This window comes from Trachypithecus francoisi, unplaced genomic scaffold (assembly GCF_009764315.1).
Source record: "Trachypithecus francoisi isolate TF-2019V2 unplaced genomic scaffold, Tfra_2.0 Lachesis_group0, whole genome shotgun sequence".
NCBI lineage: Eukaryota > Metazoa > Chordata > Mammalia > Primates > Cercopithecidae > Trachypithecus > Trachypithecus francoisi.
Genome location: NW_022681453.1, coordinates 99,348,394 through 99,362,963, shown reverse-complemented (window position 1 = coordinate 99,362,963; position 14,570 = coordinate 99,348,394). Strand labels below are relative to the sequence as shown.

At 33.4% G+C, this 14,570-nt stretch overlaps 1 protein-coding gene across 3 annotated transcripts in view; it reads left to right on the top strand.

The window, feature by feature from the left end:
• The window catches only part of CADM2 (cell adhesion molecule 2), a 1,094,949-nt gene that overhangs the window by 996,421 nt on the left and 83,958 nt on the right, over positions 1–14,570 (top strand). For all 3 annotated transcript variants that reach the window (XM_033211599.1, XM_033211598.1, XM_033211597.1), the window contains one exon: positions 426–604. In XM_033211599.1, coding sequence (XP_033067490.1) covers positions 426–604 — 179 coding nt within the window. The remainder of the gene's footprint in view (positions 1–425; positions 605–14,570) is intronic.

Below are 14,570 nucleotides of genomic sequence, written 5' to 3'. Positions count from 1 at the left end.
TTTATAAAATATATATTTATATATAAATATGAATATTTATGTTTACTTATATCCAAATACATCTGAGGAAGATTTACCCCCAATAGCCTAAGGGCAGTCTTCCAACGTGGGGTGTGAGCCATTAGCAGCAGAATCTGGGCTACAGGACTTGAGCAGGGAACCACAAGTGACTGCTGCAGTGACTCAACAAATTAGTCTCTGAATACATATCTCCTTAATTAAATATGATAGAAGCAGATTATATTTGCTCTACCTCCAACTCTTTTGAGTGAGTGTGTGATGGTCCTTTTAGTATCTTATAGAAGTTAGCATATGGTTATGTACAAAATACATGTTAAATACTTAAAAATTGATTGATTTACTTAATTCACAGATATGTAACATTTCTTATTTTTGCTATCTACATGCATGTTTCAATCCAATAGGCCAGAACCTGTTTTGTGGACAAAGGATGGCGGAGAATTACCAGATCCTGACCGAATGGTTGTGAGTGGTAGGGAGCTAAACATTCTTTTCCTGAACAAAACGGATAATGGTACATATCGATGTGAAGCCACAAACACGATTGGCCAAAGCAGCGCAGAGTATGTTCTCATTGTGCATGGTGAGTACCTTTTTGAAAACATTATATGTGAAAGGATGCGTAACTGGAAAAACTGTTTAAATTTATCAAAATTTTAAGCACAATAAGCAAAATTGCAGTTTGTTTTTATTTCAGAAGGACATCTCATAAGTATCTCCAAGATTTAATATTAATATATTCCCAGTCAGATTGATAAAATTATAACATACATAAGTTTTTTTGCGAAAAGCTTTCTCAATTATAAATATACTTCTTATATGTTGGCTCATAAACTATATTAATGATCGTCTTTATTTCATTTTTATTTATTTATTTGTTTATTTTTGAAGGCAGAGTCTTGCTCTGTTGCCCAGACTGGAGTGCAGTGGCGTGATCTCAGCTCACTGCAACCTCCACCTCCTGGGTTCAAGCGATTCTCATGCTTCACCTCCCGAGCAGCTGGGATTACAGGTGTGCACCACTATATTTTTAGTAGAGATGGGCTTTTGCCATGTTCACCAGACTTTTCTCGAACTCCTGGCTTCAAGCTATCAGCCTGCCTTGGCTTCCCAAAGTGCTGGAATTACAGGTGTGAGCCATCACACCTGGTTGATTGTCTTTAAATTCTATAAATAAATGTTTTCGTTTATAATCCAGAATCATGAAAATTACATATCCTTTAAGCTAATTTTTGTTATATTATCATAAACATATACTTTATAACTTCTGTTATTTGGTTTCACAAAGAATGACAGTGTGTCATTGAAATGCAACAAAAATAGGAATGTACAATATTAACAATAACTGCATTAATTTCATGTGAACAGTAATTTAAAGTTCTTACAGACTTTTCTTGACTATACTTATGGCACAATTTGAGTACATATAACAAAATCGCAAAAAGAAATACCAGTCCCCATGAGTGAATACAATTTCTGTTTTCTCCAACTTTCAAATGACACAATGGGTTTTTCATAAGGTAGCTTCTTTTAGATATTGTTGGATGGAGATGAATTTTTATGAGATTGATGAATATTGCGATAAATAAAATTAGTCAGGTTTCTTTACTGCAGTACTTCTCAGACTTTATTGTATATGTCAGGGTGCATTGTGAATCTCCACTAGGAAGAGCCGTTAGCCAATGTAAGATTTCCATCATATTTCACCAAGAAAACTTTTCTGGGACTAGTATTATATTCAACATAATATTACAGTATACTAAATGAGTATTGTATATAACACAGCGCTGTCACAAGTCCTGGATCTTAGAAACGATGGACAAAATATGTTTATTTGACATCTTTCCCTTGAATCCATTTATGGAATACTGAAAGAAGTACGTGTTTGTTCCATACCTTTCCAAAAAGAATTTTGGGGGTCTAGTCTATTTCTTTGTAAAAAGATTAATTTTAGGGAAAAAATAATTAAATGCGTGTTATTTTTCATAGGTGTTCATTTTGTTCATTTTGCCGAAGTTGGAAAAAATTGATATTTTCAGTCAATATACAGTTTTCCTATTTTCAAATTGTATTATTGTATAAGATCTCTCAGTACTCAATACCGCTCTGCTGTGGTAAGCAACGAAAGGCTCATAGTGAATAGGCTATTCGTGTAAAACATCCAGAAAATAGTGGAACTAACAGTTTAATTTCTAGCACTTCATGAATTGTACAAAATTCAACTTTGGAAAAATTAGCCTAATCAGATTAGACTGGTAAATTGGATTTAAATGTAGTAATCCCTGTAGACAAACCCTGCTGGCCTTTCTGCCAGAGAGAATGTTACAACCACTGGGTGTGTCAGGAAAGTAAGTCAGATCCTTAGAGCAGGATCCAAGAGTAGATTTCAGTTGATGCTCCCTGGATGTTTAGATCATGCAATCATATAGGTAAAGGGTAGTCTATATGATTCACCTTAATTTTCCAAGTGCTTCTCTCACCTAACAGTTTCTGAGAACCTGAGGACATGTTGTAGGCCATGTCACATTGTGTCAAAATCTATATGACATAAAATATTGAGAATTAGAAGAGAAGTGACAGAAAAAATAATATACCAAAATGAAAAGTATATCATTTTTTTAAAGTAGTTCAAGTCAGGAAAATTCATATATCTTCTCAGTGTTTGCAAGCTAGCCAACAGCATGATTTCCTAAACAGCCAAGCTACCTTTAGGTAGCTGGCAGTTGACATATTTCTAATAAATACTTCCCTAAGCACTTTGTGAGAAGTCATTTTTGGCTTTGCTTTTTGAACTACAATTCATCAAAAGCACCCCATAGATTAATGCTATTCATGCTGCTAGATAAATGCTGTGAAGTTCCACAGTGGTTTACCTAGGATTATTGACACAAGTAATGAGAGGCTCAATGAAACAGTGAAACCATATTATGCTGTGTTTAAAAGGAGCACCAATTGGGTTCATTGCAAAATAAAGGTTTTTTCCCCTTTGCACACTGGGTATAATGTTTCATTAGTCACTAGTTGTATAAATATAAAAAGCTACTCTTTCGGTTAATGGTTTGGCTGTTTCAAAACCATACTAAATGATGAAATTTGAGTGGCATTTCGATCTATAATGAATGCTGTATGCATTTTGGAATGGAGCGATAAGTGATCATTTGTGAGAACTTTACCCTTTTATCTTTTATACCAAGGTTTATTTTACATTAGTGGTGATAATTGAATACAGCTCTAGTACAGAGGGTTTTTCATGAGCTGAGACCTGTGTCTTTGACTCTACCACAATTGCCTAGATTCTATTGATTCTTAACTTGATGGAGGTCTGAGCACTTTCCTGTGAAATCATCTACTATCTGGATGCCATCATAATAGTTAGATTTTATTGTTTGGGTGTCAATGGAAGTGCATGATTTAAACGCTACCACATTTAATTGTTAAAACCACTGACATTTTGTGTTAGAGACACTGGTGATTCCCCCACTCCCTCCTAATTACACCTTTAAAAGTTTCAGCATTAGGATCACATGTAATAATTTAAAACTGCCAGTCTAAAATTTATCCTCAATGAAAGGCCTAACCAGAGTCACCATACTAATACCTGTAAGATTAAACATCATGCTTATGAAATATTTGCACTGTGGAGTTTCCATTAAGAAAGAAAGTAGCACATTTTATGAACAAGCTTGGCAATGGAAATATTTAGCTGTTAAATTAGCCGCCATAATTATACTAATTAATCCCTCTGAGCACAGCAGTTTCGATTTGCTTCTTTATAAAAATGTTGAAGTATATCTCTTGTGATTATTGTTGTCATACTATTTATTTATTTACAATGGATGATTATATTCATAGTTTTAATGGCTTTGAATATCTTGACCCATTGCTATTCTTAACATTTGAAGAACTAGGATCAAGAGAAACATGAATTCACTCACTCAATAGATATTTAGTACTTATCTACCAGGTGCAAAGGAGCAAATGTAAATAACAAATACGAACATTATAGTTTAGTGTGGAAGATAAGCTAAGCATTTAGATAATTGTAACACAAAATAGAAGAGTTATAGGGAGCTATATGAAGATGGTCATACAATGTGGTAGATGTTCACAATTTGTGTAGTTCCAACCGTATGGAATGTTTAAAACTAGTAACATATCACTATTATTTATAAATATTATAAATATAATTATAAGAAATATTTAAAGTAATATAAATATTATGATAAATATTATTTTAAATTAATAAATTCATTTATAATATGACATACATTGTAAATAGAACTACTCAGCAAAGTGCCAGCTATACAGATGTATAATAAATTAGACTATTCTTATTATTATATTTCTAGTAGTCTTATTATACCAAGGGCAATCAAACTCCAAGGCTCTGCTAAGAAACTTGCCCATGAGTTGCATACAGTTATTACTCATAATCTTCCCGGAAGGCTACCCAGAACATAAATTAGGTTAATGCTATTGAAAAATGAGAAAATTCTAAATTTTCGTATGAGATAGAAAATGTCTTAAAACTCAACAATATAACAAATTGACCATGTACAAAGCAAGACATAAGTTATAGTCACCCTTGTTCTCTGATGCAACATTAAGTTCAGAGAATATAGGCTGAATATCTCATCTTCAAGCAGAAACTACCCAGATCTGCAACCATTCACTGTAGAGAATATAGCAGATGATACCATTTTATCATGCAAGGAAAGGATATAGGGAATGACCAATGGTACTGATTCTATTTTGTGATTGGAAGCAATGCATGTTCTTCTATTTATCATCAATTGATTAAAAATACACTCATAAAAGTGTCAGAAATGGACAGCACCGGGGAAGCTTTGAGAAAGAACATCTATGGAAAGTGAGAAACGTGAATTACCACATACTCCAAACCCTAAACTTCTTCCCTCTTAACTTTCCCAATGTCTCTTTTACCTCTCTTTAAACTCATCAGAGAAATTAATAACCACTCCTCAAAATACAAATGGGAAATGGACAGAGATGCTGCAACTCTTTAATGTCACCTCCATGCTCAAAACCTTCCCCAGGATCTGGGAAGAAATACAGTAATACCAGCAGAAAAATTAGTAACTAATTTCTCCTTCTACCAATAGCTATACTATCAATAGCAGGTCCAGATTGTAGACAAGGATAGCAAGGATAATGATTAGAGCTTTGGAGGAAAAAATCATGTTATCTCACAGTTATAGCAGAGTTGAGATGCACTATTCAAAAAAAATTTTTGTAATATTCCCCCTTCCTTTCCAAATTTACTTTTCCTTTTACCATAGTAACCCTACGTGAGTGTTAAAATTATTTTGCCACTATGCTAACTTATTCCCTTACTTCATTATTTTCTCCTTGTACGAATAAGTTTTATAACAATTCATCACTCCTTTATTATCTTAACTCTTGCTATCATTTAGAATGAAATTGCCCACTATGCACCTTTCCACAGATTTTGTTTTCTTTACATATGTGTATTTTGCGTTTCTAGCAAATTTTATCTTTACAACCATGTAAGATAAGTAAAATCTCTATAATTAGTATTATGATACTATATAGTAAATTTGAACCAAGATTTGCTTATATTTCTGTCCTGCTATTCAGTTTATCACAATTTCTGATAATCTTGGTCTCTCTAAAATATCACTTGACTGTTACGATTTGTTTTGTTTATTTGTTTATTTGTCTATTAAACAGTGATGGAAACAAGATACTGCTTTCTATGTTTCCAGGATAATTTACTTCAGAAGTAAGATATATAGAGAATAGGATACATCATATTTTATTGTTAGTTGGTAGGATTCATTATTTAAAAAAGAGTGTTCTGGAGTTTTAGAATTTTAATAGAGAATATTACTGCTAGAGATCTCTATGTGCTTTGGTCTACTAAAAGGTATTAAGCTATTAAATGTGCCTTTCTAGCTCCTAAGAATCAATAAGATTGCTACTTTCATTTCACTCAGCTTTTATTGTTAATAATAAATGTCAAAAAACACTCAAAGACAGAAAATTGTACACATAGATATTACAGACTGCTGCATCAAGCCAAACTTCCGAGCTTTGTTACTCATGTAGACGTGTATCATTTTCAGGGACTGTAGGTAAACCCAGGTTCCCTCTTCTATCCCGGATAGTGAGTCTCCATTTCAGTTAACTTGCTTACTATGGAGAGGAAAAATGGAATCATGGATGGTATCTTTTCTTTCACTTTAACAGACATTTCCAAACTATCTATCATTTTTTTTCAAATATGTACCAGATGTGCAAAACATAAATTCAGTTCCTTTAGAGTTATCAGTACTTGACCCTAAATTTAGCAAAATAATATATATGTCAGGGAATGCAGTAATCATTAAGCAACAGATTAGGAACATCATAAAGTAACACCTTAAATTTGCTTTTAAAATTTTCTTGCCATAGAACTAAGCAAATATGATTATAATAATACATCCCTTATCTTACAGAGATATATCTGTCATGTATTCATGTCATGATTATCAGTGATCTGAGAACTTCCCTCACAATACAATGAAAAATGTCCTTCTGTGCTTCATAGTAAAAGTGTAGCTGGGCTACAAGGTTGCCAGCTCCTGCAACGTGCATTTACTGTTAAATTATCCAGCAACAAAACATCTAGAAATATTGAGAGGCTACATGACTTTTTTAGGCAAGGTGATCTTTACAACACACTGAGAACTAGGAGAGTACATCTTCTAGCTCATATGGGTGGGTGGGGAAGGAAAAAAAGAAGCCTGGATTACGGACAGATGTAAAGCCTAGCAAACACCTAAAAAGGGATTCAACTAAAATCTGTTCTTTCACTTGGAAACAGAACTACCAGTTGGTAAGTTAATTCTGTGTACTCATAATGAGCATTTTTCCTTTGGAGCATTTTTCTTAGAAGCATAGATGGAAAATATACAGTGGAGGGAAAAAAGGATGGAAAAGACATCCATACTGAGCAACAAACGCTGTGCTAATGGAAGAGCCCTATGGTTGCTGCTCTCATCTCTGGTTGAGAGTTTCCAGGCAGTAACTAGTTGGATGATTCTTAAAACAGTATCTTCTTTAATCGCTGAGATAAAACGCTATCATTTCTGGACATGAATAAGCAGGGAGAGCTCTGATGCCTGTAGCAAAGGTGTACCTCTGACTGGATGAATATGCTGTTGAACTCTGCAGAGAGAAATGGAATGGCATAAAATAGAAGAGACAGGAGCACTATTTTCATTACAAAACATTGTAAAAGGTGTATGTGTGTGGGCACACTCAACACAGAGTTAAGGCTTAATTATATGTCTCTGTTTTAAGATGAGCATAAAGTAGATACATTAAGGTTTCTGCTTTTAGAGTAAAAATTCTGTTGAGAGATACCATTCTGAAATAAATATTTCTATGTGCTACATGGATCACAGACTGAAATGCACATAGGAAAAAACCCCTCATTCTTGCCTTCTATCACTAAAAAAATTCATCATTAAAAAATATTTTCTCACCTTATTTACATATAATCTTTTCTCTCAGTTGCAGTATAAAATAAGGTAAAGAGAAGGATCGAATCTGTGACACTCAGTCCTTCTATATTTGTTTATTTGGAAATAAGACCAGGCTGTAGCTTTACCAAAATGTACAGAGCTCTTCTACCCAAGTATATATGTGTTAATTGGCTCATTTGTTAGAGATTTCAAGCGATATGCAATGGCCCATGGGAGGAAATTTTGGCATTAGTTTTCAGAAACAATGGCATTCCTAAATAGAAGATATAGATTTTTACATAAAACCTGCATTGTAGCTTCTTACAATATAGTTTTCACAAATATTGTAACAACATATGTACTTGTCTATAATCTAAAAATTTTCCTTGATTCTATTCTACCCTTCTCTCCAATTCATCACGAAATTCCATCAACGTTGCTTTCAAATCACGTTCCCAATGTGGCCACCTCTCTCCATCATCCTCTCTGGCTTAGACTACTAAAGTATTGCCTAATAGGCTCCCTGCTTCCACACTCCCACACCTTCGATCTCTGTCTCACACAGCTTCAACATATAAACGTTTTAAATGCATATCTCTTCATGTCATTTCCCCATTTAAACGTATACAAAGGCATTTCATCATGCTTAGTATAAAACCCAAACGCTCATTGTCCTACTTTTCCAAGCCCTGCATTTGATGGCTGCTGCCTACATCGGTGGCATCTCTCATCACTCTTCACACACCCACTTCTGTCTCTCTGGTCCTCTTTCAACTCCTCTAAGTTGTCAAGGTCATTTTCTTTTTAGACATTTTGCCTCTGCCTGGAATGCTTGTCCAAGATGCACAAGGAATGCTGCCAGAAATGCTAATCTTCACAAGATTGATTTCTTATTCAGAGCTCAGATTAAATGGTATTTCTCAGTGAGGCCTTTTTTGTCCACTACCATCTAAATTATCCCCCAGTCACATATCACTTCAATTAAATACTCTACAAGGCATATATTATTATGTGATAGTTTTGCTGTTTGTGTGTATGCACATGCTTGCATGTGTATATATACAGATGCATATATATGTGTACATATATATACATCTGTACATATATATGCATCTGTATATGTGAATATATTCTATGCCCTCACGCTAGACTATGACCTCCTTGGAAGCAGATATTTCACGCATCTTGTTTATTTCTATACCGCTAGCTCTTAGAACACTGCCTTGTAAATAGTAGGTGCTCAATAAATATTTACTTAATATTTAAATGTTTCTGTCTCTCCCTGTTTTCAAGAGAAGAAACTTTAGTGAAGCAATACATGTGTGTGTGTATACATACCTACACATATATACACATACATACCCATGTCTACATATATACACATATATATGAAAATATAGTTGCGTGTGTGTATATCTGTACACATCTATACAGATATATGTGTGTGTATATCTATACACATATATATACAGATATATGTGTGTGTGTGTATATATATATACATTCACACATACACACAAACAGCCTTGACTTCTGGACAAAATCAGGGAAATAATTGATATTCTTTGGTCACCAAAATAATAACCTTTAGTTTTTATCCCATACTGAAAAAAAAACATGTATTTAGCAACCCATGTGAAATGTGCCTTACTTATAGAATTAAGTAATTCAAAACATAAATAACTGTGCATAGATTAATTAATTTTTCTAATACAAATCTTTGCAATTAAAGTTATGCAATTGACTCCAAGCATGAGTTTTCATCTTTTTGAAAAGTTAAATGACCTTGCTAACTGAAATTTAACCTTTTATACGAGAGACCTTGCTGCTCATAAGCGCTCTGACCATTAGGAATACAGGTGATAGGAATGGATATTCAAAGTGAAGCTCAGTCGATGTTTATTCACAATTCTTCTTACCATTATTTAGTTTTATTCAGGGATTGTGTTCTAAGGGTATGTCAAAGTGAACCTATTTATTAATATGCATGTGCAAAAAGTACCTATAAATAGACATTCATAATTTTCTTAAATTATAGGTTAGCAAGATTATAACAATCTTTGAAACATTATTACCTTCTCATTTAATATTTATTTAATTAACCTTTTGTATTGCAATATAGAATATTGCACTGGGATTCACTTTATTACTTTTAAAAACTGGTAGCTAACAAACACGTATGTCAAAATTAGAATTCGCTAACATAAGTGCTGTGTGCATAGTACTCTCTTCACCCTCCAAAGTGCAGCACAGTTTAGTTAATCCTCAAAAATGTTGGTTCAGGATTCTGGAATCTACTTTAATCTTTGATGGAATTTAGAATTTATATATTAAATAAGAATCTGTATCAAGATAAACCTGAAACATATTTCGGGTAAGTTACATGGTGATAAATCTATAGAGTAACATAAAAATATAACCTAATATGGGTTAAGCAACTATTTTATAGAATAAAAGATTAAAATGGAAAAAAAAGTCATACAAGACATCTTAAAACAGTTTTTAATCATAAGCATGTTATACTTAAATATGGATGGCTTACTGGGAAGAGTGATTTTTGTATTCTGAAATATTCACTGACATTAATATTTTAAAAATAACATTAATATTAAGATAATTTTTTCTAGTATACATTAGATTATTTTGCAGTTGAGATAATTACGGAATAGGAGGCAAAAAATATATTTACTTCATTGCATTTTGAAACTGAACCAACACCTTTATGGACTCTCATATGTCCTGAAGTCATGTGCAAACATTTTTGCATGTATAATTTTTTGAGCGAAAGTGTTTTGCTTTTAGAAGATCAACTCTGATCCATCACTGGTTAAAAACTTAGTCCAAAAGGATTTATATAAATGAACAGGTGGAAAGTCTTCAACTTTTAGATGAGGAAGCATAGATGCATAGAGGTTAAATGACATTCAAAATGGCTCTCAACTACTTTATCACAGAGCCTACATGAAAAATCAAACTATTTGGATTTCTCAGTCAGTATTTTTCTACTATATCACAGTTCTCCTTGTGTTTATTCATAGTCGATTTACGCTTTTCTTTTAATGAATGACAGTAATATTCTCTTACATTTTCACAGAACTTAAAGTATTGGACCAAATCATGTGATTTACTTTTAGGTAGAGTATTTTAAGCAAAGAGTAGGAAAGGGCTCACAATATTGAAGTAGGCGGAGTTAAACAATATAGGATAATCCACTGCAAATGCATTTTTTTCATACTTTAAATTTCACTTTACTTTTGTCAGTTCAGAATGTAAAAAAGTACTATAAAAGAAAAAATGCATACATTTTTTCAAATAATGCATTGATTTTATTCATAAACTTTTCTTGTAATTACATAGAACTGACAGTTACCGCCTACAGTTTAAAATTGCAGTACTTTTCATTTTTTAAGAACAGCCTTTTTTTCTTGTGTAAGGATTCCATTTAGTATGAGAAACCAGTGGAAGCTATCCAGAAGGATGAAAAATGATTTATTCAAATATGTTTTTTAAAAGGGTTCCTTTTTATGAAGTTACTATATGACCGTTGAGGAGGAGGCATGTACTGGTGAGTTGGAACCTTTTCAACCTGGTGGTTATCATTTAAGTAAGAGCCTTGGTGCTGTTATCCACTTTTACACTGTGATCCAAATAGGCTGCTGCATGTAGCTGAGCATAATGGGAGCAGATAAATGTTCTTCTTTTTTGCACAGGCAAGTGCAAATAAAGTAAACTTTCCTCTTACAATTGTTTCCAATGTCAGTCAGTGCAATTAGTAGTAAGGAAAAATGCCCTATTATTTTTTAAGATAGGGAAATGTGAACATCTTTCACCAAAAAAGACACATCTTACCATAATAATTCTAAGGATATACCTCAAGTTCTAACACTTCTACATCTCCACTAATCACTCTTAGCTTTTATTTACTTTATCATCCTGGGATCACCCCTGGGGGAGGGCATTAGTGACATAAAGCAGAAAGAAAGTAAACATATGGATTCCAGACTAAATGGTAACCATTTTTTTTCTCCCTATTGAACACTAGTCCTTGGAGAGAAACAAGCAGCTTGGGCTTCTGAGACTCTTTAGACTTAATTTTGTTTTGAAAATCCATTCTGAATGCCATTTTTAAAAAGAGAAACTGCCAGAAAACAAAACAGGTTGACAAGTCAGAAATTATTGTACACTGCATTTGTAGAGAACAGAACATGCCTTTAACCTGAAAAGCTCGTTATTGGAAAAAAGGTGCTGTACTATTCTTCAGGTTACCGTATACAGCGCTTGTTGAAAGTGATTTCATTTTGACAAGGTTATACAGGATCTGTTGTGCTCTAATAAGCTCCAATAACAAAATGTGGTGGCATTTTTTTAAAAAATCCTTCATTAGAATATAAAGAAAAGGACACTTTTCTATTGTTTTTAATTGGATGATATGATTTAGAGCTCTAACACTTTTAAAAACACTGAAAATCTGCATTTAGAATATAGAATTATTCTGTATGCTGCATTTTTATTTTTTTAATACTCATTTAAACTGGAAGACTCTTAACAGGAATTACAAAAAATCACCTCACACATGATAAAAGGGAGAGCAACTTTTTTCAGGCATTAACCATGCATAAGCTTCTGTTGCTGATTCACATTTTTAAGAATGATACTATTCTATTCCATATCTACTGGGATCATTATTACCAGGAGTGACATTATTGATAAAGCACCTGTCATCTCCAGCGCTGTGGTACATCCCTGCAGTCCGAGCTACTCAGGATGCTGAGGCAGACAGATCATTTGAGTCTAGGGGTTCAGAACTGTAGTGCACCAAGGCCATGCCTGTGGATAGCCACTGCATTCCAGTCTGGGCAACACAGCAAGACCCCACCTCTTAAAAGAGATAAATGAAAAGGGCCTACCACATTGAAAGTATAGAGCTAGCACCCTGATGAAGCCCAAAAGTTTACCATGAAGTTCATTTTCTCTATTATCTTACTATCATTTGTTCATGAAAAAAATGCAAGCAATATATGTTAAGTATCAAATGAATGTTACAGCTTCTCAATTTCCAACCCCAGATTTTATGAAGAACTTTGAGTTACAATCAATGTACTGCGTACTATATTATTAAAAAGAGCTAAAGTAGTAGAGTTTACAAATTGATTATGTAAACTAGAGCAAATTTAAAAATGTTGTTATAACATTGCACGTGTTTAATTTGTGTTTTCTACTGAGGGACAGTAATGGATATGGAGCTAGTGGGATACACATGACTCTGGGTCTTCCCATAGCAGCATGTCATGAATGGAAGCATTATTGGTCATGGGGGTATGGGTGGGACAAAGTGAAGGAAGCAGTAGATAAACTCAAAAAGTACAACGGTTGGTGAAAGAAAATTAGGTGGGACTTAGTCAAGGAAGTCTTCACAAAGCAGGTAGGAATCAGGCTGAGACGTGAGAGAAGCATTTTGCTAGATATCAAGAAAGGGTGGCTATTCTGAGACGAAAAGCTAATGAAGGATTGGCTCAGAGTATATTTGTCTAAGACAAAGTGATATTTTAAAAGATAAAAACATGTTAATTTATAAGGCTGAGCCTACAGTTTATTGGGAGAGGTAAACACATAAATATAAACATGTATATGGGTGTCTGCAAAATGCCTAAAAGCTCAGAGAAGGAAGATATTACTCTTTGCAGAACTAGGCCATGCTTTCCATATGAGATCTTATTTGAACCAGGATTTAAAGGATGGACCTGAAAGAGAAAACAAATGTGAAATGGGGTGTGCCTCTGAGAACCTACAGCACAAAGAACAGAAAGAGCTATGTCTAGCTCTGTCATGGGGGAAAGCACTTGTGTCAGAGGCAGATGTCTTCTTGTGTGCTAGGCTTAAGCTTCTTTCTCTACATAAACTCAGCACGTGAAACATTAAGAAAACAAGCCAGACATGTATCCTGTGAGAAACTCTAACCCCTGTTGTACCAGGAAACCTTAACATTATGGCTGCCTCAACACAACGGTGGGCGCAGTTTTGGAGTTCCTGTCAGAGTCACACAGGTTGAGCAGAAGAGATGATGGACTGATGAATTTATCATATTAACGTTTAGCCATGGTCCTATAAACAGCTTTTAGTTTCCTGATTTGGCAAATGTGTTGCTTTAGCTGAAATTATACTTCTGCATGTGACTAAGTTCTTATAGAAGTACTCAGATTATTTACATTGCATTTATTGGCACCCCAACATTCACTCAAATGAATGACTTTTGCAGCCTAGTTAGACTTTGTCTGCCCAAATATGAAATTGTTTTACTGACTAGATTTAGGGTTTCTGTTTGTTATTGAAATACTCCCAAATTTCATGTTTTACATGAAAACAGTACTTTATATATGTTATAAGTGAAATGAAAAATAAAATTTATTATAATTCAAACTTTATGTGTAGACAAAATTATAAGAAGATATTTTCATATCTTCGAATCTTTACTTTTCTCAGTTTCCTGTCAATAAAAAGGCTCACATTTCCTTTTAAATAAAACTTCTTTATACACACACACACACACACAGATAGAGGTCCAGGATTTATGTAAAATGTGTACATATATAAAATATATATATAAAGATATATTTAAAGTTTATATAATGAACACTGGATCTGTATGAATTCATTTCATATCTTATCTAAAACCATCAATTTATTTTAGCAAGTATTACTTATTTTAGTATACAGTGATATATGGTATTTAGCATGTGGTGAGACTAAATTGGCTAAATAAATTTAAAACACATAATTATGATTTCATAATTTCAGAGAAATTATCATTACACATTCCTATATATTGTGATTAAAACTTTTAACCTCCTGAAAACTATTGTTAGATTAGATAGCAAACAAATTTCATATTAATGAGAGTATTTTAAATTCTGATTTTGATGAATCATTGAAATTTATCTTGTTTGGATTTAAATTGTGTCTAAATAATTTATGTATAATTACTAATTTCTCTGATCAGCTCTAGACAAAATTTAGTTACTTTCACTTAGTTCATTTTTCAAATGCCTTTTCTATTAGCTA